The sequence below is a fragment of the Somniosus microcephalus genome, chromosome 10, assembly GCF_052327205.1.
Source record: "Somniosus microcephalus isolate GS21.2 chromosome 10, FLI_Smic_1.0, whole genome shotgun sequence".
Lineage (NCBI taxonomy): Eukaryota > Metazoa > Chordata > Chondrichthyes > Squaliformes > Somniosidae > Somniosus > Somniosus microcephalus.
This window is the reverse complement of record NC_140996.1, coordinates 147247562-147272036: the sequence shown is the minus strand read 5'-3', so window position 1 is coordinate 147272036 and position 24475 is coordinate 147247562. Positions and strand designations below refer to the sequence as shown.

The window sequence follows — 24475 nt, the reverse complement described above, 5'->3', positions numbered from 1 at the left end:
AATCAAACCAATTAGTACACACTAATGAAGAACAAATAAGCAGTGGAAACCTACTAAACTGTTGAAATCATTTTGACATTGATTTGAGCCACCTTTTTGATGTTTCAGCTCAGTGAAAATGTACTGGTAACAGGATCGCCATTAAAAAAACAAGCTTATTCTTACTCTGGTATCTGTAGTGTTGTAAATCCCTGGAAAACGAGTCCTCCACTCCTAGAGATCTACCCCTGTATTGGGAGCCTGGGATGCAATTTAGAGCACCTTCCTGGAGCTTGAATTGCTAGCTTGGCCTGTTGTACTGCCTCCCAACTCAAACTCCTGCCTGGCTACTGCTTCGCACCCAACCCATGTTTTCCCCTCTCCTGCCCAATTATGCTGCCTTCCAGCATGACCTGGTCTCATCTGGTTAGTTTTGCAACTCAATCTGAATCAGTTAGCTCGTAGCTTTTCAGGAATTCCCCAATTCAGTCCACCTTGTGTATATTACATATAGAAATATGTAGATTTTATCATGAACTGCATACAATTTGCAGTAAAACATATTACTGTACATACTAAAAATGTGCATGTGCTAATTAGTAAGCTTGCACTTTGTCCAAGATTAGTCACAAGTGCTGAAACGATTACATTTGACAAAAGTTATAAGGTATTAAATTCACATACAGTGTGCTGCATGTTGGAGCTCCAACTGTGTGGTAGGACACAAATCCTAATAAAAACATTAGCCTAGATTTTTCAAGCACACCCAACCTCTAGTATGCTAAACAATACAGGTAATAACTTGTATTTATATAGCACAATTAATGTAGTAAAACATCAAACATCAAACAAAATTTGACACCAAGCCACACAACATGAAGGCTTTGGAGAGGGTACAGAAGAGATTTACTAGAATGGTTCCGGGGATGAAGGATTAGTTACGTGGGTAGACAAAAGAAGCTGGGGTTGTTCTCCTTAGAGCAAAGAAAGCGAAGAGGAGATTTGATAGAAGTGTTTAAAATCATGAGGGGTTTAGATAGAGTAAATAAAGGGAAATGGTTTTCAATGGCTGAAGGGTCGATAGCCAGAGGGCACAGATTTAAGGTGATTGGCAAAAAAACTAGAGGCAACATGAGGAAAAACTTTTTCATGCAACAAGTGGTTAGGATTTAGAATGCACTGACTGATAGGGTGGTGGTACAGATTCAATAGTAGTCTTCAAAAGGGAATTGGATAAATAATTGGAGGAGAAAAAATTGCAGGGATATGGGGAAAAGAGTGGGGGAGTGGGACTAACTGGATCGCTTTTCAAAAGAGCCGACGTAGACACCATGGACCGAGTGGCCTCCTTCTCTGCTGTACTATTCCATGATTCTATAAAGGAGATATTAGGGCAGGTGGGAGGCAGGTTTTAAGGAGTTGTCTTAAAGGAGGAAAGAGAGTTAGAGAGGCAGAGAGGTTTAAGGAGGGAATTCCACAGCTTAGGGCCTTGGCAGCTGAAGGCAAGGCCGACAATGGTGCAGCAATTAAAATCAGGGATGCTCAAGAGACCAGAATTGGAGGAGCACTGATATCTGATGGTTAGAGGAGATTACAGAGATGGGGAGGGGCGAGGCCACGGAGGGATTTGAAAACAAGGATGAGAATTTTAAAATCGAGGTGTTGCTTAAACAGGAGCCAATGTAGGTCAGCGAGCACAGCGGTGATGGGTGAAAAGGACTTGGTGCGAGTTAGGACACAAACAGCCAAGTTCTGGATGACCTCAAGTGTACAGAGGGTAGAAAAAGGGAGGCCGGCCAGGAGTGCATTGGAATAATCAAGTCTAGAGGTAACAAAGGTATGGATGAGAGTTTCAGCAGCAAATAAGCTGAGGCGGGGTGGAGTCAGATGATGTTACGGATGTGGAAATAGATGGTATTAGTGATGGCGGAGACATGTGATCGGAAACTCATTTTGGGGTCAAATATGACACCAAGGTTGCGAACAGTCTGGTTCAGCCTCAGACAGTAGCCAGGGAGAGGGATGGAGTCGGTAGCTAGGGAACAGAGTTTGTGGAAGGGACCAAAGACAATGGCTTCGGTCTTCCCAATATTTAGTTGGAGGAAATTTCTGCTCATCCAGTACTGGAGGTCTGACAATATGGACACAGTGGAGGGGTCGAGAGAGGTGATGGTGAGGTAGAGCTGGGTGTTGTCAGTGTACTTGTGGAAACTGACACTCTGTTTTCAGATAAACCCTTACATTTCTGGGATCAGCCTCATTAACATACTATAGGTGAGCGCCAGGCACTGAAAGCGTCTATAATCAGAGCTCGCCTGCTGATGGGTGGGAAATCTGATGCTACTGCATGATTTAAAAAGCCTGCAGAGCTTAAAAGACCAGGCATGGTGGTTTGTAGCTTTGGAAGGCAAAAAACTTCTCAGAACAAAATTCAAGGAATACACAAGGGACCATTGAACACACTAATTTGTTAAAATTGTTCCTGATGAAGTGGGACAGAGGAGGCGGTGGGTGGGGGGGGGGTGGGGGGCCTGCTTTGGCAGTAATCGCCACAGGGCGCAAGAAAAGCAGCACAGGAAGAATTGAAGGATATGGCAATTAATGTTGATGCCACCTCTGCCACATGAAGTATGAAGTACTGCCAAAAGAATTTTAATGACCTCACCACATCAGCCAAGGTAGGAGAATCTGCCTTCCATTAATGCAGAGTACTAAGCATGTTGGTTTTATCATGAGATATAGAATATAAATGATGTAGTTATGACAAGCCTATATAAATCCTCAAGACCACAGTTAGAGTACTGTGTGCAGTACCGGGCTGCTGACTATAGGAAGAATACTGAGGTTTTAGAGGGGTACCATGTAGATTCATTAGGATGCTGCCTGGTATGAGGAATATTAATACGAAGAAAGATTTGAAAAATTGGGGCTTTTTCATTGGGACAGCGCAGGTTAGGGAGTGATATAATAGAAATGTTTTAAATTATGAAAGGTTGGGACAGGGTAGATAGAAGCAGACTGCTTCCAGTAGTTGAGGTCTAGAACAAAAGACCAGAGATGTAAAATGAAGTGTATGAGACTTGAAACAGAGCAGGAGAAAGTTTTTTACACAGGGAGTTGTGGGGCTATGGAATTCACTACCAGGGTTAGCAGTTGAGGCAGAAACTTCTGGGCAGAACTTTAAACTGCGGCAGGGATGTAAAACATGCAATATCGGATCGGCCAACTGTTATACACACCTGATTTTTCCATTCCATGGACTTCTACAATTAGGAAAATCGGGCGGGGTGTATAACGGGTCACTGATCTGATATAGCCCGTTATAAAACTTCTCTGAAGTTGAAACTTGCGACAAATGTCAATATTCAAAAGTAGATTGGCTAAGTGGATGAAAGAAAAGGGGATGAAATAATGAGAACATGGTGGGTAAATGCGGACATAGGCTAGTTTGGCCAAATTACCTGATGACCTGTTTGTGTTGTAATTTCTATGCATTTCAATGCCACTTACAATTATTTTTCCCTCACTTTCTTAAAGTAGTTTCATGGATTCCTATGTATGGGCTACAGGGTTAAAAATTATGGAGGACAGTTTGAGGAATGATCTAAATCAAGGTATTTAAAACAATTGTGGGGGATTTGATATTGCAGATACAGAGAAGCTATTTCCTCTGGTCGGGGAACCCAGAATAAGAGGGTGTAATCTTAAAATTAGAGTATTAGACCATTCAGGGGTAAAATCAGGAAGAATTTCTTCACAAAGAGTTATGGAAATCTGGAACTCGCTCCCCAAAAAGCTGTGGATGCTGGGCCTATTGAAGTTTTCAACACATAGAACGATAGATTAAAAAGCTAGTATCAGTAATGGTGACGATGAAACTACCGGATTGCCGTAAAAACCCATCTGGTTCACTAATCACTAGGGAAGGAAATCTACCGTCTTTACCTGATCTGGCCTATATGTGACTCCAGACGCTCAGCAATGTGGTTTACTCTTAACTGCTTAGTAAGCCACTCAGTTGTATAACGTGGCTCACCACCACCTGCACAAGGGCAATTAATGCTGGCCTTGCCAAATCCCATGAATGAATAAAAAAAAAGAAACAGGTCATACGGCCCAATTAGTCTGTGCTGGTATTTATACTCCATACGAGTTGAATGGCCTACTCCTGTCCCTATGTATTCCCATTATGCAGCAGGGTGCACTTTGCACCCTCAGCCTTCATTTGGAAGTGTTCCTTCATTTACCTTCCAAAATAATGCTCCAATCTAATGTCATGACAGCCACTACAGAATGCAAGCTGAGTCTCTCAGTACGTTATCATGACAATTGGAATTTCTCACTTATTGTACTCTGATTGCAAGAGAAGATGGTCCATAACAAAGAGAAAGAACATGAACAGGAGAAGGACATAGAAACATAGAAGATAGGAGCAGGAGTAGGCCATTCGGCCCCTCGAGCCTGCTCCGTCATTCAATGAGATCATGACTGATCATCCAAATTCAGTACCCTGTCCCTGCCTTCTCCACATATCCCTTTACCCTTAAGAAATATATCCAACTCCTTCTTGAATATATTTAATGAACTGGCCTCCACCGCCCTCTGTGGCAGAGAATTCCACAGGTTCACCACTCTCTGGGTGAAGAAATTCCTCCTCATCTCAGTCCTAAATGGCTTACCCCTTATCCTTAGACTATGACCCCTAGTACTGGACTCCCCAGCCATCGGGAACATCCTTCCTGCATCTAGTCTGTCCAGGCCTGACAGAATTTTATAGGTTTCGATGAGATCCCCTCTCAATCTTCTAAACTCCAGTGAGTACAAGCCCAATCGACACAATCTCTCCTCATATGTCATTCCTGCCATCCCAGGTATCAGCCTGGTGAATCTTCGCTGCACTCCTTCCATGGCAAGAACATCCTTCCTCAGATAAGGCGATCAAAACTGCATACTCAAGGTGCGGTCTCACCAAGGTCCTGTACAACTGCAGCAAGACATCCTTGTTCCTGTACTCGAACCCTCTTGATACGAAGGCCAACATACCATTTGCCTTCTTAACCTCCTGCTGCACCTGCATGCTTACCTTCAGCAACTGGTGCACAAGAACACCCAGGTCTCTTTGCACTTCCCCTTCTCCCAATCTATTGCCATTCAAATAATAATCTGCCTTCCTGTTTTTGCCACCAAAGTGGATAACCTCACATTTATCCACATTATAGTGCATTTGCCATGTTTCTGCCCAATCACCCAACCTGTCCAAATCGTACTGGAGTTTCACAACATCCTCCTCACAGCATACCCTCCCACCCAGCTTTGTGTCGTCTGCAAATTTGGAGATACTACATCCAATTCCCTCGTCCAGATCATTAATATATATTGTGAACAGCTGGGGTCCTAGGACCGATCCTTGCGGTACCCCACTAGTCACTGCCTGCCACTCGGAAAACGACCCGTTTATTCCAACTCTTTGCTTTCTATCTGTCAACCAGTTCTCTATCCAAGTCAATACCTTGCCCCCAATCCCATGTGCCTTAATTTTGCAAGCTAATCTTAACATGCATTATATAACCCCATATGAGGAGGAATAAGTATCAAATGGTAGTGGAGGCAGAAGAGAATCAGAAACCTGACTAAGGCCAGCTCTTTCTTTGGTTCAAGGGATCCAGACCTCTCAGTCTGTAGATGCTTTCTGAGCATTGAGTGTTGATGCAGTCATTTTAGACCATGTCAAGTATGGTGCTGGAGATGCTGGGGCTTTTTTTTTTTAATTCATTCATGGGATGTCCGCGCCGCTGGCAAGGCCAGCATTTATTGCCCATCCCTAATTGCCCTTGAGAAGATGGTGGTGAGCCACCTTCTTGAACCCCTGCAGTCCGTGTGGTAAAGGCACTGCCACAGTGCAGTTAGGTAGGGAGCTCCAGGATTTTAACCCAGTGACGATGAAGGAACAATACATTTCCAAGTCAGGATGGTGACTTGGAGGTGGTGGTGTTCCCATACGCCTGCTGTTCTCCTTCTTGGAGGTAGAAGTCGCGTGCTTGGGAGGTGCTGCCCGAGAAGCCTTGGCGAGTTTCTGCAGTGCATCTTTTAGATGGTACACTGGTGGTGGAAGGAGTGAACGTTTAGTGGTGCCAGGTGAGGTGTAAATGTTGGCCAAGACACAAGGATAATTCCCTTGCTCCTCTTCAAGTAGTGTCATGGGATCTTTTACATCCACCTGAGCAGGCAGATGGGCCTTGGTTTAACATCTCATCTGAAGTCTGACTTTGTAATGTTTTACACAATTCAGCATGAGCAGCAGAATAATACATGTGTTATATAGTACAGGTAGACTACCCTTTATTCGAACTTCCGAAAACCGAAACCCTCTAAAAACCGAAGGTTTTTTCGTTCAGCGTAAGTCGTGCGCACGACTTACGCTGAACGAAAAAACCATCGGTTTTTAGAGGGTTTCAGTTTCGGAAGTTCGGATAAAGGGTAAGTCGTGCGCACGACCCCCCGCGCGGACCCCGACCCCCACGACTTACGCTGAGCGTCAGCGTAAATCGTGCGCACGACCCCCCGCCGGCCCTGACCCCCGCCGGCCCCGACCCCCCCGCGGACCCCCACCGGCCCCGACCCCCACGGACCCCCGCCGACCCACCTTCCGAAATCCGAAATTCTCCGAAAACCGAAACACGGCTGGTCCCGAGGTTTTCGGATAAAGGGTAGTCTACCTGTATAATAATATTCCCGTTTTAATAACATTGCACATCCTCTTGCTTGTGAGATCCGCTAGTGTAAATAAAAAGCACAATGCTTGAATCTTCTGAAATATGTTTCTTCAACAAAAAACTCATTCAAATGTTATATTTTCCACAAAAAATCTGGCTCATTAGTGGAAAATTTAACAGTACAGTTTGAGTACAAGCTGCTCAATGAGTGAATCATAGAATGGTTACAGCACAGAAGGAGGCCATTCGGCCCGTCAAGTCCGTGCCGGCTCTCTGCAAGAGCACTTCAGCTAGTCTCACTCTCCTGCCCTTTCCCCGTAGCCCTGCAAATGTTTTTCCTTCAGGTACTTCCAATTCCCTTTTGAAAGCCACGATTGAATCTGCCTCCACCACCCTTCAGGCAGTGCATTCCAGATCATAACCACTCGCTGCATAAAAAAGTTTTTCCTCAAGTCGCCTTTGGTTCTTCTGCCAATGACCTTAAATCTGTCTCCTCTGGTTCTCGACCCTTCCGCCAATGGGAACAGTTTCTCTCTATCTAATCTGTCTTGACCGATCATGATTTTGAACACCTCCATCAAATCTCTCAACTTTCTCTGCTCTAAGGAGAGCAACCCCAGCTTCTCTACTCTATCCACGTAACTGAAGTCTCTCATCCCTGGAATCATTCTCGTAAATCTTTTCTGCACCCACTCTAATGCTTTCACATCCTTCCTAAAGTGCGGTGTCCAGAATTGGAGACAATACTCCAGTTGAGGCCAAACCAGTGTTTTCTAAAGGTTCATCATAACTTCCTTGCTTTTATACTCTCTGCCTCTATTTATGAAGCCCAGGATCCCGAATTTTTAACTGCTTTCTCAACCTGCCCTGCCACCTTCAACGATTTGTGCACATATACCCCCAGGTCTCTGTTCATGCACCCACTTTAGGATTGTACCCTTTAGTTTATATTGCCTCTCCTCGTTCTTCCTACCAAAATGTATCATGACGCAATTTTCTGTGCTAAATTTCATCTGCCATGTGTCTGCCCATTTTACCAGCCTGTCTATGTCTTCTTGATGTCTACCACTATCCTCCTCACTGTTTACTATAGTTTTGTGTCATCTGCAAATTTTGAAATTGTGCCCTGTACACCCAAGTCATTAATATAAATCAAGAAAAGCAGTTGTCCTAGTACCAATCCCTGGGGAACACCACCTTTCTCCAGTCTGAAAAACAACCGTTCGCCATTACTCTATTCCCTGTCACTTAGTCAATTTCATATCCATGCTGCCACTGTCCCTTTTATTCCATGGGCTTCAACTTTGCTGGCAAGCCTATTATGTGGCACTTCATCAAACGCCTTTTGGAAGTCCATGCACATGTTAACCGCATTGCCCTCATCAACCCTCTCTGTTACCCCATCAAAAAACTTGATCAAGTTAGGTAAACACGATTTGCCTTTAACAAATCTGTGCTGGCTTCCCTTAATTAATCCACACTTGTCCAAGTGACTCTTAATTTTGTCCCAGATTATTGTTTCTAAAAGCTTCCCCACTACCGAGGTTAAACTGACTGGCCTGTAGTTGCTGGGTTTTTCCTTACACCTTTTTTTGAACAAGAGTGTAACATTTGCAGTTCTCCAGTCCTCTGGTACCACCCCCATATCTAAGGAGGTTTGGAAGATTATGGCCACTACCTCCGTGATTTCCTCCTTAACTTCGCTCAGCATCCTAGGAAGTATCCCATCTGGTCAGTGCAGTGAAAAAAAAATCCACAAGGGCTCAGTAAGGTGTTCTACCCGTAACACAATATGCAAAGACTGATTTATCGGAACACTGAACTATGTGCTGACTAAAGTCTGCCAAGAGGTATGATCAAGTGAAAATTGGCTTACTATTAGTAATTTGTACTTTGTATCCCCTTCATAGTACTAAATAATGTCTCGCATACCAATAAACTTCGAGCTATTCAATGGGGAACAGTTAAATTTATAGTTTAATCAGATTACAAGTCTCAATTTATGAACTGCATCTTCTCACTCTCTGCATTTTTTACATCGTAATATAGCCACACTAATGGCTTACTGCTCCATTAATTATAGAAATGGAGCATCCCCTGCCTGTAATTTACTAACTGATTGCATGCTCAAATCTAGCAAGAGAACAAGGAAATTAATAAATCTCATGATGAAAATAAGTCAGATCCACTCGAAGCTGCAAAGTCCAGAATTAGTGAATGGATAAGTTAATGAATCTCCTGATAAAGATAGTATGGAATAGTCAACACCTTGACTTCCAAGCAGCATTAACAAACAAAAATCTATTACATCAGGATAAAGTGATGGGGATAAGCAACTGAAGGGTGGGAACCATTGGATACTTGTTATAGGAATTAGATTTGTGAGAATGGGAAGTGCCCCAGGGATCACTGCTGGTATCCTTTTTGTAATTTTTATTAACATGGATTCAGGAGTTCAAGGCAAAATGGTCAAATCTGCAAAGAATACTAAACTTGGAGGGTAGGCAGTAGCAGTTGAATCGGAGAACGCAGCCTGTGAACTATAAAATGAATTAAAATATGCAAGAGGATGGAACAATGATGGGTAAAATTTAATATGGATATGTATCGAGTACCACACATAAAAGACAAAAAATGGGAGACAAAGATTTTCATCTGCCTAATACGCTGTGTGCATGAATTTCCTAGTGGATTGGGGAGAGGAATGAAGACTCAATGGAGTGTCTCCGCCCCATTTGCACTTGACATGTCTTTCCTGGGACATCTCTGGTGTGGGTACAAAGCTCCTGCTTGAAACAGGTGGAAGTAATGTCACAACAGCTCTTGCGTCATTCTCTGATTCTGCCAGGCAGTTACTGCCCCAAAGGTCACCCATGGAAGTTGGGAGTCAGATGTTGCCGAGTTGTCCTTTCAGATTGAAAAACCTGTAAAGAGACAGCTCACAAGTCACAACTTAGCTGCACTGTAGGGTGGAAGCCATTTGGCCACTGTTTGACAGCAATCAGCAGGCAGAAAATATCTGAATCAAGAGAACTTCCCTTCCTCAATTTGCAGTAAGTGCTGATTCTCAAGTGGTAATCCTGCCAGTACTTCCCCAATATATTTAAAATGCCTGAACTCAGAAATATAGTCTGGTTCAGTAGCCAAGTACTCGATAAATGTCATCAAAATATGGTCATGCAACTTTTTATGAGTCCATAAATCAGCTAATTCTATGTGGGAATTCAGGGACGCTGCCAGTGTCCCTGATGACCACATGTGCCAGAAATGCATCCAGCTGCAGCTACTAACGGGCCGTATTGAGGCGCTGGAGCTGCGGATGGATGGGTTGTGGAGCATTCACGATGCTGAGGGGGTCGTGGATTACACGTTTGCGGAGTTGGTCATGCCGCAGGGTAGGGCTGCACAGGCAGAAGGGAAATGGGTGACCACCAGGCGGAGCAGTAGAAGCAGGCAGGTAGTGCAGGAGACCCTTGTGGCCATCCCCCTTTCAAACAGGTATACCAATTTGGATACTGTTGAGGGGGATGACTCACCAGAGGAAGGCAGCAGCAGCCAACTTCCTAGCACCGGGGGTGTTGCTGCTGCTCAGGAAGGGAGGAAAAAGAGTGGGAGAGCAATAGTGGTAGGGGATTCTATCGTAAGGGGAACAGATAGACGGTTCTGTGGACGTAGACGTGACTCCAGGATGGTTTGTTGCCTCCCTGGTGCCAGGGTCAAGGATGTCACTGAACAGCTGCAGGGCATTCTGAAGGGGGGAGGGTGAACAGGCAGAGGTCGTGGTTCACATTGGGACCAACGACATAGGTAGGAAGAGGGATGAGGTCCTGCAACAAGAATTTAGGGAGCTAGGTAGCAGATTAAAGAGCAGGACCTCAAAGGTTGTAATCTCTGGATTACTCCCGGTGCCACGTGCTAGTGAGTATAGGAATAGGAGGATAGAGCAGATGAATGCGTGGCTAAAGAGTTGGTGCAGGAGGGAGGGCTTTAGTTTCCTGGATCACTGGGCCTGCTTCTGGGAAAGGTGGGACTTGTACAAGTCGGACGGGTTGCACCTGAACCAGAGCGGGATAAATATCCTTGCGGGGAGGTTTGCTAGCACTGTTCGGGGGGGGGGGGGTTTAAAACTAAAATGGCAGGGGGTTGGGAACCTGAGCAGGGAGACAGAGGAAAGGAAAACAGGGATAAAAGCAAAAGATAGGAAGGAGAAAAACAAATGTGGCAGTCAGAGAAATCAACGGTTTAAATCAAACGTGGCCACAGTAAATAATAATTCTAATAGGTCTAAGAGCGTTAAAAAAACAAGCCTGAAGCTTTGTGTCTTAATGCGAGGAGCATTTGTAATAAGGTGGATGAATTGGCTGCGCAAATAGAGGTAAACGAATACGATTTGGTTGGGATTACAGAAACGTGGCTCAAGGATGGCCAAGACTGGGAACTCAACATCCAGGGGTATTCGATATTCAGGAAAGATAGGCAAAAAGGAAAGGGAGGTGGGGTAGCAATACTGGTTAAAGAAGGGATTAACACAATTGTAATGAAGGATATTAGCTCTGATGATGTGGAATCTGTATGGGTAGAATTGAGAAATACTAAGGGGAAAAAAACATTAGTGGGAGTGGTATATAGACCTCCAAAAAGTAAGGTGGAGGTTGGGGATGGCATTAAAAGGGAAATTAAAGAAGCGTGCAATAAGGGCACAGCAGTCATCATGGGTGACTTTAATCTACATATAGATTGGGCCAACCAAATTAGTAACAATACTGTGGAGGAGGAATTCCTGGAGTGTTTACGGGTGGTTTCCTGGACCAATATGTCGAGGAACCAACCAGAGATCAGGCCATCTTAGACTGGGTATTATGTAACGAGAAAAGATTAATTAGCAATCTTGTTGTACGAGGCCCCTTGGGTCGGAGCGATCATAATATGATCGAATTCTCCATTAAGATGGAGAATGAAGTAGTTGACTCAGAGACAAGGGGCCGCAATTTAAATAAAGGAAACTACGATGGTCTGAGGAGCGAGTTGGGTAGGATTGAGTGGGGAATGGCGCTCAAAGGGTTGACGGTGGATAGGCAATGGCAAACATTCAAAGACCAAATGGATGAGCTACAGAATTTGTTCATCCCAGTTTGGCGTAAAAATAAAACAAAAAAGGTGACTCAACCGTGGCTAACAAGGGAAATTAGGGATAGCATAAGATCCAAGGAGAGGACATATAAATTGGCTAGAAAAAGCAATAATCCTGAGGATTGGAAGCAGTTTAGGAGTCAACAAAGGAGGACAAAGGGATTAATTAAGAAAGGGAAAATAGAATATGAGAGTAAGCTAGCAGGGAACATAAAAACTGACTGTAAAAGCTTTTATAGATATGTGAAGAGAAAAAGATTGGTGAAGTCAAGCGTAGGTCCCTTACAGTCAGAATCAGGGGAATTTATAATGGGAAACAAGGAAATGGCAGAACAACTAAATGCATACTTTGGTTCTGTCTTCACAAAGGAGGACACAAATAACCTCCCAGAGATGCCGGGGAACATAGGGTCTGATGAAAGTGAGGAACTGAAAGAAATCAGTATTTGTAGGAAAATGGTGTTAGGAAAATTGATGGGACTGAAGGCTGATAAATCCCCAGGGCCTGATGGTCTACATCCCAGGGTACTTAAGGAAGTGGCCCTAGAGATAGTAGATGCATTACTGATCATCTTCCAGAACTCGATAGACTCTGGAACGGTACCCATGGATAGGAGGGTAGCTAATGTTACCCCACTATTCAAAAAAGGTGGTAGAGAAAAAGCGGGGAATTATAGACCGGTAAGCCTGACATCAGTAGTGGGGAAAATGCTAGAGTCTATTATAAAAGATGTAATAGCAGAGCACTTGGAAAGCAGTGACAGGATCGGACAAAGTCAACATGGATTTACAAAAGGTAAATCATGCTTGACTAATCTACTGGAATTTTTTGAGGATGTAACTGGTAAAATAGATAAGGGAGAACCAGTGGATGTGGTGTATTTGGACTTTCAGAAGGCTTTCGATAAGGTCCCACATAAGAGATTAGCGTGCAAAATTAAGGCACATGGGATTGGGGGCAAGGTATTGACTTGGATAGAGAACTGGTTGGTGGGCAGAAAGCAAAGAGTTGGAATAAACGGGTCGTTTTCCGAGTGGCAGGCAGTGACTAGTGGGGTACCGCAAGGATCGGTCCTAGGACCCCAGCTGTTCACAATATATATTAATGATCTGGACGAGGGAATTGGATGTAATATCTCCAAATTTGCAGACGACACAAAGCTGGGCGGGAGGGTAAGCTGCGAGGAGGATGTCGGGAAACTCCAGTACGATTTGGACAGGTTGGGTGATTGGGCAGAAACATGGCAAATGCACTATAATGTGGATAAATGTGAGGTTATCCACTTTGGTGGCAAAAACAGGAAGGCAGATTATTATTTGAATGGCAATAGATTGGGAGAAGGGGAAGTGCAAAGAGACCTGGGGGTCCTTGTGCACCAGTCGCTGAAGGTAAGCATGCAGGTGCAGCAGGCGGTTAAGAAGGCAAATGGTATGTTGGCCTTTGTAGCAAGAGGGTTCGAGTACAGGAACAAGGATGTCTTGCTACAGTTGTACAGGGCCTTGGTGAGACCGCACCTTGAGTATTGTGTGCAGTTTTGGTCACCTTACCTGAGGAAGGACGTTCTTGCCATGGAGGGAGTGCAGCGAAGATTCACCAGGTTGATACCTGGGATGGCAGGAATGACGTATGAGGAGAGATTGTGTCGATTGGGCTTATACTCACTGGAGTTTAGAAGATTGAGAGGGGATCTCATCGAAACCTATAAAATTCTGTCAGGTCTGGACAGACTAGATGCAGGAAGGATGTTTCTGATGGCCGGGGAGTCCAGAACCAGGGGTCATAGTCTAAGGATAAAGGGGTAAGCCATTTAGGACCGAAATGAGGAGGAATTTCTTCACCCAGAGAGTGGTGAACCTGTGGAATTCTCTGCCGCAGAGGGCGGTGGAGGCCAGTTCATTAAATATATTCAAGAAAGAGTTGGATATATTTCTTGAGGCTAAAGGGATCAAGGGATATGGGGAAAAGGCAGGGACAGAGTACTGAATTTGGATGATCAGCCATGATCACATTGAATGGCGGAGCAGGCTCGAAGGGCCGAATGGCCTACTCCTGCTCCTATCTTCTATGTTTCTATTACAAGTCATTTATTTGACAATCCATTTGAAAATCCTAAAGGAAAACTTAGTTTCACATTATAACTTGATTATTAAAAATGACAAGACATAAAGTTTGGACAATTGTAGCTCTGCATAAATCAATTTTCTTAATCACTTACCATCTTTTGTTAAATTCATGCCTCCAAATACTAAGGGTCCAATATACTGTGCCTTGATGTCGCCATCACGATAAACAAAGATTGTTGGGACGTTCCTGTCGGGGTAGTTGGGTATGCAGGTTGTGGATATGGCTTTAATAAATTTAGTCTCTGGGAACTTCCTTGCCAGTTCACTTAGATGCCGATTTATCAAGGCACATATAGGTATCCTGGCACATACAAAGAACAAAGAACCAACAGATAAATAATTGCAAAACTATAACTGCACAATAAACAGCAAGTTATGCGCAAAGTCCTTATTTAAGTTATTAAGGCTGAGAACTAAAATCGCAAATGTACTTATTTAGAAAAAGGTAACACTTTTTATAAAAAAAAAAAAAAAAAATCTAGAGGATTTCCAGTGAGCAATAAACTGTACGGCACTGAAACATCATGTAATCTGAAATGTTAAAGTTGAAATAACTAACACTTACTGGTGTCACTTGGAATGAATAGACAGACAGTCTGGGAGAAGAGATGTTAAATTGTGTTTTCCTGCCCAAGACATAATAATGTAATGTCATCAGCCATGTCCCTTGTGCTTAGCAGGGGGAAACCCTTATTGTAAGTTCGTGCACAGCTGTCTATAATACTCTGTCCATGAAAATTATACCCGAGAGCGGAAGAGGAAATTCCTCTTTAATATTGCCCTTTGTGTTCTTATTTGGTTTGAATAAAGAACAAAATGGAGTTTGAGGCAACTGTAAGTAAGACTAATGTTTATTTGGGATTCACAGTGCTGATCCGTGGAACACAAGTGTCTTAAACAGATACAACTTACCCCTGTTTGTAAAGGTGCAGTATGACCCACAGACCCTCACCAGCTTTAGTCACTTCCTGCACATATTCTGGCCCAGAGATCTCCAAAATCTCTCCATACACTTTCTTCATCTGGGTTGCCTTCCATTCAGCTAGTCTTTGCTGTCTGGATAACATTAAATTATTAGTTAGCCAATTAATCATACTATCGTAGTAGAAAATAACCACCCAGATACCATTAAATGGATCTAATATTTAAAGCCAGGACTATTCATCCAGTTACTTTCAGACAAGTGTTCGGCATTTGAGAGGAGGAAACAGTTATCCAAATCCTGTTCAAATGACTATTAGTGTCTCTACTGCCAGGTTAAGTTTGAATTTAAAAAATGCAGCCAGTGTAAAGGTAAACCATCATATAAAACATTTTTCCACACTTATATCTAATGCAAGATGATATAATGGGCCAGAATTTGCTATAGCAGGGCATCTAACGGCATCTGCCGTTAGTTAGGCTTGCCCCTGCACATTTAGGTTTTTACATTTTTTGCGTGGCCAGTTGATGAAAGTGTGAGCGGATAAATGGCGCCGCGAAGGAAACCGGGCATCTGGAACCTGAGTGAACAGGGCAAACAACTATGTCTTCTTAACCAGATTGAAGAATTGAGAAATAAACAGGAAGGACTGAGAAGGAAGTGTAAATTAGAGTGGATAAATTCACTGTCAAATCAGATACATAGAGAAATAAAGAGACGGAAATAAAGATTGGGTTAAGAGAGAGTTAAAAAAAAGAGAAAGGAAAAGTAAAACTTTTTTTTTTTTTTAATTTGACCTTTTTAAAATTTCCAACAATTAACACCTGAAGGAATGAGACTCCATACTTGTAATTAACAATTATCATGTCATCAAAAGGGTACCTGCGCTTGAAATGACAAGACCTAACTTTCTGCAACGTGTTTAGGTCGCATTTACCACAAATACAGCAACTTCACACTGTTCAATGCACACAATGGTGAAACAGACAGCAAAATGCCACTTTCGTGAAGCTAATGGTGGCGCTTTTGGGCTTTGCCATTTAACCGCGCATCTGCCCCTCACCTGAAGTTGTTGTATCATTTACGCTTAATTAACAGGGAGCGCCATTAGTCTCACCATTATTTTGACAGCAAAATCTGGGCCAATATTTAAGCACAAGAGACAGAGATGAGGAACTCCAAGAGTTATCAAAGGAAATGAAGATAATTAAATGAAGATAGGATAAAAATAAAAAGGACAGACTAATCCACAAACAGAACAGTAGGTGTAAATAGAAAGTTCATACTAGTGGAAGATTTTAACCAATATAATGGGCCTGAATTTGCGGTCGGAGGTTTCACGCAGGCGAATGCCTCTGAACCACAATAAAAATACGAACCTACCTGACGGTGTGAAGGAATAAGCAATATACCTATTCAAAAAATACACCATTCTATAAAAGAATTCTGACTTCATTAAAACATGACATACTAGGTTTGAAAATCTAAAAGCCTCAACAATGGAAAAGCTGTAAACAGCATACAGGCTATTGAAAGAAGTTGTTGACACTGAATCAATAGCCTTATTGAAACAGAAGGTTGGAGGTTCCTGAAATTCTGAAGTTCTGGAAAGAACACAATGGTATACCCTGTTAAGGTGTCTTTAACCAACACTTTGGAAAGAATCACATAAAATGAAAGAAACATATGCCTTCGTAAAAATGACATCAAGTGGGGGAGGCACCAGCTGTCACATTGTTTTTGTGTTGAACTTGGAACAACTAGGAGACACGAGTCTGTGTTACAACTAGCTAAGGTGACTTAAGAATTGCATAGAAGACCTTGGTAAGAATGACATCAAATAGATACACCTGCTCCACACCGTTTTTTATGATAAGCTTTGAACACCTATAGAAGATAGGAGCAGGAGTAGGCCATTCGGCCCTTCGAGCCTGCTCCGCCATTCAATGAGATCATGGCTGATCATCCAATTTCAGTACCCTGTCCCTGCCTTCTCCCCATATCCCTTGATCCCTTTAGCCTCAAGAAATATATCCAACTCTTTCCTGAATATATTTAATGAACTGGCCTCCACCGTCCTCTGTGGCAAAGAATTCCACAGGTTCACCACTCTCTGGGTGAAGAAATTCCTCCTCATTTCAGTCCTAAATGGCTTACCCCTTATCCTTAGACTATGACCCCTGGTTCTGGACTCCCCGGCCATCAGAAACATCCTTCCTGTCCAGACCTGCCAGAATTTTATAGGTTTCGATGAGTTCCAGTGAGTATAAGCCCAATCGACACAATCGCTCCTCATACGTCATTCCTGCCATCCCAGGTATCAGCCTGGTGAATATCTTCGCTACACTCCCTCCATGGCAAGAACGTCCTTCCTCAGGTAAGGTGACCAAAACTGCACACAATACTCAAGGTGCGGTCTCACCAAGGCCCTGTACAACTGTAGCAAGACATCCTTGTCCCTGTACTCGAACCCTCTTGCTACGAAGGCCAACATACCATTTGCCTTCTTAACCGCCTGCTGCACCTGCATGCTTACCTTCAGCGACTGGTGCACAACAACACCCAGGTCTCTTTGCACTTCCCCTTCTCTCAATCTATTGCCATTCAAATAATAATCTGCCTTCCTGTTTTTGCCACCAAAGTGGATAACCTCGCATTTATCCACATTATAGTGCATTTGCCATGTTTCTGCCCAATCACCCAACCTGTCCAAATTGTACTGGAGTTTCACGACATCCTCCTCACAGCTTACCCTCCCACCCAGCTTTGTGTCGTCTGCAAATTTGGAGATATTACATCCAATTCCCTCGTCCAGATCATTAATATATATTGTGAACAGCTGGGGTCCTAGGACCAATCCTTGCGGTACCCCACTAGTCACTGCCTGCCACTCGGAAAACGACCCGTTTATTCCAACTCTTTGCTTTCTGTCCGCCAACCAGTTCTCTATCCAAGTTAATACCTTGCCCCCAATCCCATGTGCCTTAATTTTGCACGCTAATCTCTTATGTGGGACCTTATCGAAAGCCTTCTGAAAGTCCAAATACACCACATCCACTGGTCCTCCCTTATCTATTTTACCAGTTACATCCTCAAAAAATTCCAGTAGATTAGTCAAGCATGATTTACCTTTTGTAAATCCATGTTGACTTTGTCCGATCCTGTCACTGTTTTTCAAGTGCTCTGCTATTACATCTTTTATAATAGACTCTAGCATTTTCCCCACTACCGATGTCAGGCTTACCGGTCTATAATTCCCCGCTTTTTCTCTACCACCTTTTCTGAATAGTGGGGTAACATTAGCTACCCTCCAATCCATGGGTACCGTTCCAGAGTCTATCGAGTTCTGGATGATGACCAGCAATGCATCTACTATCTCTAGGGCCACTTCCTTAAATACCCTGGGATGTAGACCATCAGGCCCTGGGGATTTATCGGCCTTCAGTCCCATCAATTTTCCTAACACCACTTCCCTACAAATACTGATTTCTTTCAGTTCCACCCTTTCATCAGACCCTATGTTCCCCGGCATCTCTGGGAGGTTATTTGTGTCCTCCTTTGTGAAGACAGAACCAAAGTATGTATTTAGTTGGTCTGCCATTTCCTTGTTTCCCATTATAAATTCCCCTGATTCTGACTGTAAGGGACCTACACTTGACTTCACCAATCTTTTTCTCTTCACATATCTATAAAAGCTTTTACAGTCAGTTTTTATGTTCCCTGCAAGCTTACTCTCATATTCTATTTTCCCTTTCTTAATTAATCCCTTTGTCCTCCTTTGTTGACTCCTAAACTGCTCCCAATCCTCAGGATTATTGCTTTTTCTAGCCAATTTATATGTCCTCTCCTTGGATCTTATGCTATCCCTAATTTCCCTTGTTAGCCATGGTTGAGTCACCTTTTTTGTTTTATTTTTATGCCAAACTGGGATGAACAAATTCTGTAGCTCATCCATTCGGTCTTTGAATGTTTGCCATTGCCTATCCACCGTCAACCCTTTGAATGCCATTCCCCAATCAATCCTACCTAACTCGCTCCTCAGACCATCGTAGTTTCCTTTATTTAAATTGAGGACCCTGGTCTCTGAATCAACTACTTCATTCTCCATCTTAATGAAGAATTCGATCATATTATGATCGCTCCGACCCAAGGGGCCTCGTACAAGATTGCTAATTAATCCTTTCTCGTTACATAATACCCAGTCTAAGATGGCCTGATCTCTGGTTGGTTCCTCGACATATTGGTCCAGGAAACCATCCTGTAAACACTCCAGGAATTCCTCCTCCACAGTATTGTTACTAATTTGGTTGGCCCAATCTATATGTACATTAAAGTCACCCATGATGACTGCCGTGCCCTTATTGCACGCTTCTTTAATTTCCCTTTTAATGCCATCCCCAACCTCCGCCTTACTGTTTGGAGGTCTATATACCACTCCCACTAATGTTTTTTCCCCCTTAGTAGAGACATGATTCTTAATGCAACCAGCTGAACTGACTAAGAATAACAGGGGTCAACAGAAAAATGACGAGATAATTAGCTTACATCAGCAGAAAACTTCAAAGGAAATACCAATGCAAAAGAGTATAAAAATTTAACTTTCAAATGGGACGATAGTCTCGCTGTAAAGGGACAAAGCGATTCTCGGCTTCAGAGGCAGGCTCTGTAAGTATTCAACTCTTTGTATCTCGGGGATCAAGGTATCAAAGGTATTTGATTTTGGTGGATATCTTGGAATAAACTAAGAACTGTAAAACTAGAGAAGTTAAGATTTGAGAATAAGGATCTCTGATAATAGAATTGAAAGCTTTTGTATTTGGGACTGTTAATGTTGAGATTGACTCACCAACTGTAAATTATATGTCGGTTCTTTAATAAATCTATATATTTTTAGAATTGTCTCACATAGTACTTCTGTATCAAACTCGCAAACTCAATCTCTGTACACTCTTTGGTGAGGAGTTGCAGAATTCTGGGGGAGTTTTCCGGACCCTCATAATATCCAGAAGGTTACAGTCTAGCTAAACTTATTAAAAGTGCTATCTGGAGGATGGTAACATCTTCAGGTTGTTCCTTTCCTTTAGGGAGAGATAGTCCGGACCTTTAGACCCAATTAAGTATCTTTAGGATTCAGCTACCTCAAACTTTAGTTGAAAGTGAACGTCTGGGGAATATGCCTGATCTGGGGTAGCCCTAAAGGGGCTAGGACTAGTAATAATCCTTTCAATGGTCCCGTACCTACGAAGACTCGCGCTCCTGGGCCTCTATGCGTAAAGGCCCACATATCCCAGGAGCGCATGCGGTTCGCAAGCATCCCTGGAATCATGTGGGCCGGCCCAACCAACCAATCGCAAAGGGGGGTCCTCATTATGCTTATGAGGATTCCATTTACGTACGGAATCCCCATAAGCTTAATAGGAATCACCCAAAAATCACAAATTTCATACAACTTAAATAAAAATAAATCATTACATGGTCAAAAGTAAGTAAAATAATGTAATTAAACATTTAAAACAAAAATTTTTAATTTTAACATTTCTAAAGGGTCCAAAAGTTCAAATGATTTTTAAAAATTTATTTTAATGTTTCTTTAAATCCGTAAGCTGGTAAAAGAAGGCCCTATGCCTGCTTTTACCAGGCGCAAGAGTTTCGTGGGCATTCGCCGGGCAAATAGCCCAACTCTCCACCAGCGAATGTCCATTTCCCGGGGATTCATACGATCAGTCAAGCTGAAACTTGACAGATCGCAAGTTCCGGGTTTTCACACATGCACATCGCATGCGGAAATCCGGAACTTGCGGGCACTTACGGCCGCACACGCGGTCACAGGCCCCGTAAAATCCAGGCCAATATAAAACGGGAATCATCAAGCAGGCTACAATCTGAGAAAATGAAATGAGTTATTTCCTGTGCCACCCATAATGCACTAGGACATAAATGCAACATGCATCAGTCCCAGTGTCTTGAACTTTAAAAATAAAAGTCAGACGAAGTATTGATGGCTAACAATCAAAATAAAAAAAGATTACACTAGAGTGGTCCCTAGTGTCTGGTACGGTTTCCAATGCCAACTTGATGTGCTCAAGTTTGCTGGACCCCATTAACGAACAAACGGATCTGCGTTTCCCACACCCTTCCATAATGTTTAACATCTTCAAATTGTTTACCTGTACATCTCAATGGCTCTTTCATCTTCCTCACCGAATTCATCCTCATTCTCTTCTAGCTCTTCCAGGGTCATGTCTTCATATGTTTTAACTGACAGAAAAAGTGATTAATTACCTGAATATGCTGAAAAATTCACATTTAAAAAATCACATGAACCATTAAACACAATTAAAAGGGCACTTTCCTTGCAAAAAGAAATTTTGGTAAACTTCTTTGTTTGGGAAGGGAACAGTCAGAAAAACCATATTATGTTTTCATTGTGCACAAGCGATAAAACAATACATTCAAATGCAGTGTTATTGAATTTCTTGTTTGCTTATAAAGAAATTATCTGCCTTGCTCTGTGGGTATGGCCTCCTGCTGAGTGCCCTCCTCCTCCCTCTATTGACAGCTTGTCCTGCTGGTATGTCTTCCTTCATGCTCCCAATCATGCTCTATTAAGGGAGAGAGTCCTACCAGGCCACCCATGTCAGGGGGCAGATAAATTTGTGAAGGAGATAACAGCAACATGAGTGCAAGAGCTGCCAGACCTCCCTCGCTCTACAGACCAACTTTCAACAGTCCTAGAAATCACCAAAAAAATGCCTATAATTTGAGCAGCAGCCAAAAGTAATAATCCAGCAACTTACCTGCAAGTCCTACATGATCTCTTTAAATAACAATGACAAGGGGGGGGGGGGGGGGGGGGGGGGGCCTTCATGCCATTTAGTGTCATGTTCTGCTGAGCGAGGTAAGCAGAGGGCATCCGACTGATTGATTGGGGGCTCCTTAAACAGCAATTGCGGCCTCAATTCAGCATTGTGCGCTGATCCACGTGATGATATTGCTCCTCTATATGTTCCTGGTGTGAGATAAGCACATGCAAGCTAACCTATTTAGCAAGATGGCACACTGTGCACTTCCCGTCGGAAGTGTGCACGGGCATCTTAGACGCCATTTTGGGACCTTGGCTGGCTGCGTAGCACCTGTAAAGCGAGCGCTACACGTCCCAATTTAAACCCCCCCAATATCTTGGCACAAAAGCTAATGGCACTGATTATGACCCTACTAAATATGGGCTATACATGAATAATTAACATCTGTAGTAATAAATCACTATGTTGCGCTGCTTCTTCCAGTTAGCTCTTCACTTACCAACTGATCGCTGGTGCTGAATGAGCTCCTCCTCTGCTGCCTCAAATTCATTTGGATTCTCTTTAGGCGGAAGAATGCCTTTTTTCCGCAAAATGTCATTCCACTCAGTATCTGCGTTTGGATCCTGAAGCAAAAGACAGAAAAACTAGCATTATTTTAGTACGAGTAGGCATTCCCTGGAATGGAACTCTTGTTCAGCTACTATGCTGAGCTGCGGTCCACAGGAAAAGGCAAGACGTCTATGAAGAACACAACACAAAGCCATGACTGGGGGAATTTTCACTGGGCTGCTGTTGCGTACTCTTAGCTTCTAATAATCAGCAGCATAATTATCTGGTTTATCCTCCTTTCTTGAACAGAGGTTACTAGGATGTTACCAAGGATGAGGGCTACAATTATGAAGAAAGACTTGGGCGGTTATGGTTTGTTTTACTAGAACTGAGAAGTTTAAAGGGTGACCTAATGGTTGCTCTATGATAAAAGGTAAAATTACCAGGAGCTTGGCTCTCAGGACATGGCTGCAATGCAGGAAACTGTTCCTTGACCTCGCCAGATTTGTCAAAGTAACAATACTGCTCTCTCGCTCTGCTCACACTTCCAGCATCACTACTCTCAATACTCCCCTCACTCTCCTACAATCACTGCACCACATTTCATTACACCACCTCCTCCTCATACTGCAAAATCCTACACTCACTATTACAACCCCACACTTCACATCTGACACGGCAGACAAGCTATTCCACTATGACAGTCACATTCTCTGAACACCTCACAATGATGTCACTAACAATCTCCTCTTTCTTGCAGCAGGTAGCCCACAATCTGAGACAAGGGGCCAGCCCTGGTGGAGGCAGAGCCCACCTCTACACACTTTCCCCTCCGGAGGAAAACATGCTCACCATCACCGGAAGGGGCAGAGTCATGGCTGCGGCGACTGGCAATGCTGGAGATATCGTACAGAGTTTCTTCACAACTTGTCCTCTTTTCCCCTTCTTACTTCTATCTCACCGTACACACTCAATGACAAACTGCAGATGCTTTCTGTCAGCCACTTCTTTCTTTGCTGGCCCTCGCTGTCATTTCATGTACTGAAAATTTTAGATGCCTAGTGCTCTCTCGCCCTGCTTCGCTCTGCCCATTGGGAAAGAGATGTAACTATTGCTCCTGGTGTAGAGAGCCTCTGTGACCTCCCCGATACAATGGTGGACTGCAAACTGGGAGAATACATTGAATTTATAACACAGAAACAGGCCATTCAGCACAACTGGTCTGTGCCGGTGTTTATGCTCCCACCTTACTTCATCTAACCCTGTCAGCATATCCTTCTATTCCTTTCTCCCTCATGCACTTATCTAGCATCCTCTTAAATGCATCTATGCTATTCACCTCAGCTACTCCATGTGGTAGCAAGTTCCACATTCTAACCACTCTAGGTAAAGAGGTTTCTCACGAATACCTTATTGGATTTATTGATTATCTTATATTTATGACCCCTAGTTTTAGACAACCCACAAATGGAAATATCTTCTCTACATCTACCCTATCAAACCCCTTCATAATTTTAAAAGTGCTCTATTAGGTCACCCCTCAGCTGTCTCTTTTCCAGAGAAAAGAGCCCAGCCTGTTCAGTCTTCCCTAATAACTGTAATGGGTGCAGCGCTGTCGTATTTCTAGGCCATAGAGTTCTCTACCACAAACCATTATTGAACCAGAGTCCATAAATTATTTTAGAAAGGAATCAGATAGTTCATTGAAAAATAAAGATCATGGGGACTGGGTAATAGAGTAGATTTAGAGTAGGTGGCTCACGTGGTGAATACTGGAGTGGACTTAATGGGATGAATCACCCGTTTCCATGTGTTAACATTCTAAGAAAGAAAGATATAGCGCCTTTTGCAACAGCAGGACGGCCCAAAGCGCTTTACAGCCAATGAAGTACTTTTTGAAATGCAGTCAAAGCAGGAAGCGTGGCAGCCAATTTGCGCACAGCAAGCTCCCACAAACAGCAATATGATAATGACCAGATAATTTGCTATTGTGATGTTGACTGAGGGATGAATATTGGCCAGGACAACAGGAATAACTCCACTGCTGTCGAAATAGTGCCATGGGATCTTTTACGTCCACCTTAGAAAGCAGACAGGGCCTTGGTTTAACGTCTCATCCAAAAGACGGCACCTCGACCAGTGCAGCACTCCCTCCGTACTGCACTGGAGTGTCAGCCTAGATTTTTGTGCTCAAGTCTCTGGAGTGGGACTTGAACCACAACCTTGTGACTCAGAGGTGAGAGTGCTACCAACTG

The 24475-nt window shown here is 43.2% G+C and overlaps 1 protein-coding gene across 3 annotated transcripts in view; it reads right to left on the bottom strand.

Moving 5' to 3' along the window:
- Positions 1 to 24475, bottom strand: part of pdcl3 (phosducin-like 3) — a 40967-nt gene that overhangs the window by 3369 nt on the left and 13123 nt on the right. For 2 of the 3 annotated variants that reach the window (XM_085998935.1, XM_085998933.1), the window contains exons 2-6: positions 22171 to 22294; positions 21036 to 21126; positions 14859 to 15002; positions 14039 to 14247; positions 3219 to 3359 (exon numbers count right to left, since the gene is read on the bottom strand). In XM_085998935.1, the coding sequence (XP_085855061.1) occupies positions 3219 to 3359; positions 14039 to 14247; positions 14859 to 15002; positions 21036 to 21109 (568 nt within the window). In that variant the 5' untranslated portion in view covers positions 21110 to 21126; positions 22171 to 22294. The remainder of the gene's footprint in view (positions 1 to 3218; positions 3360 to 14038; positions 14248 to 14858; positions 15003 to 21035; positions 21127 to 22170; positions 22295 to 24475) is intronic. The other variant, XM_085998934.1, reaches the window with a different exon arrangement.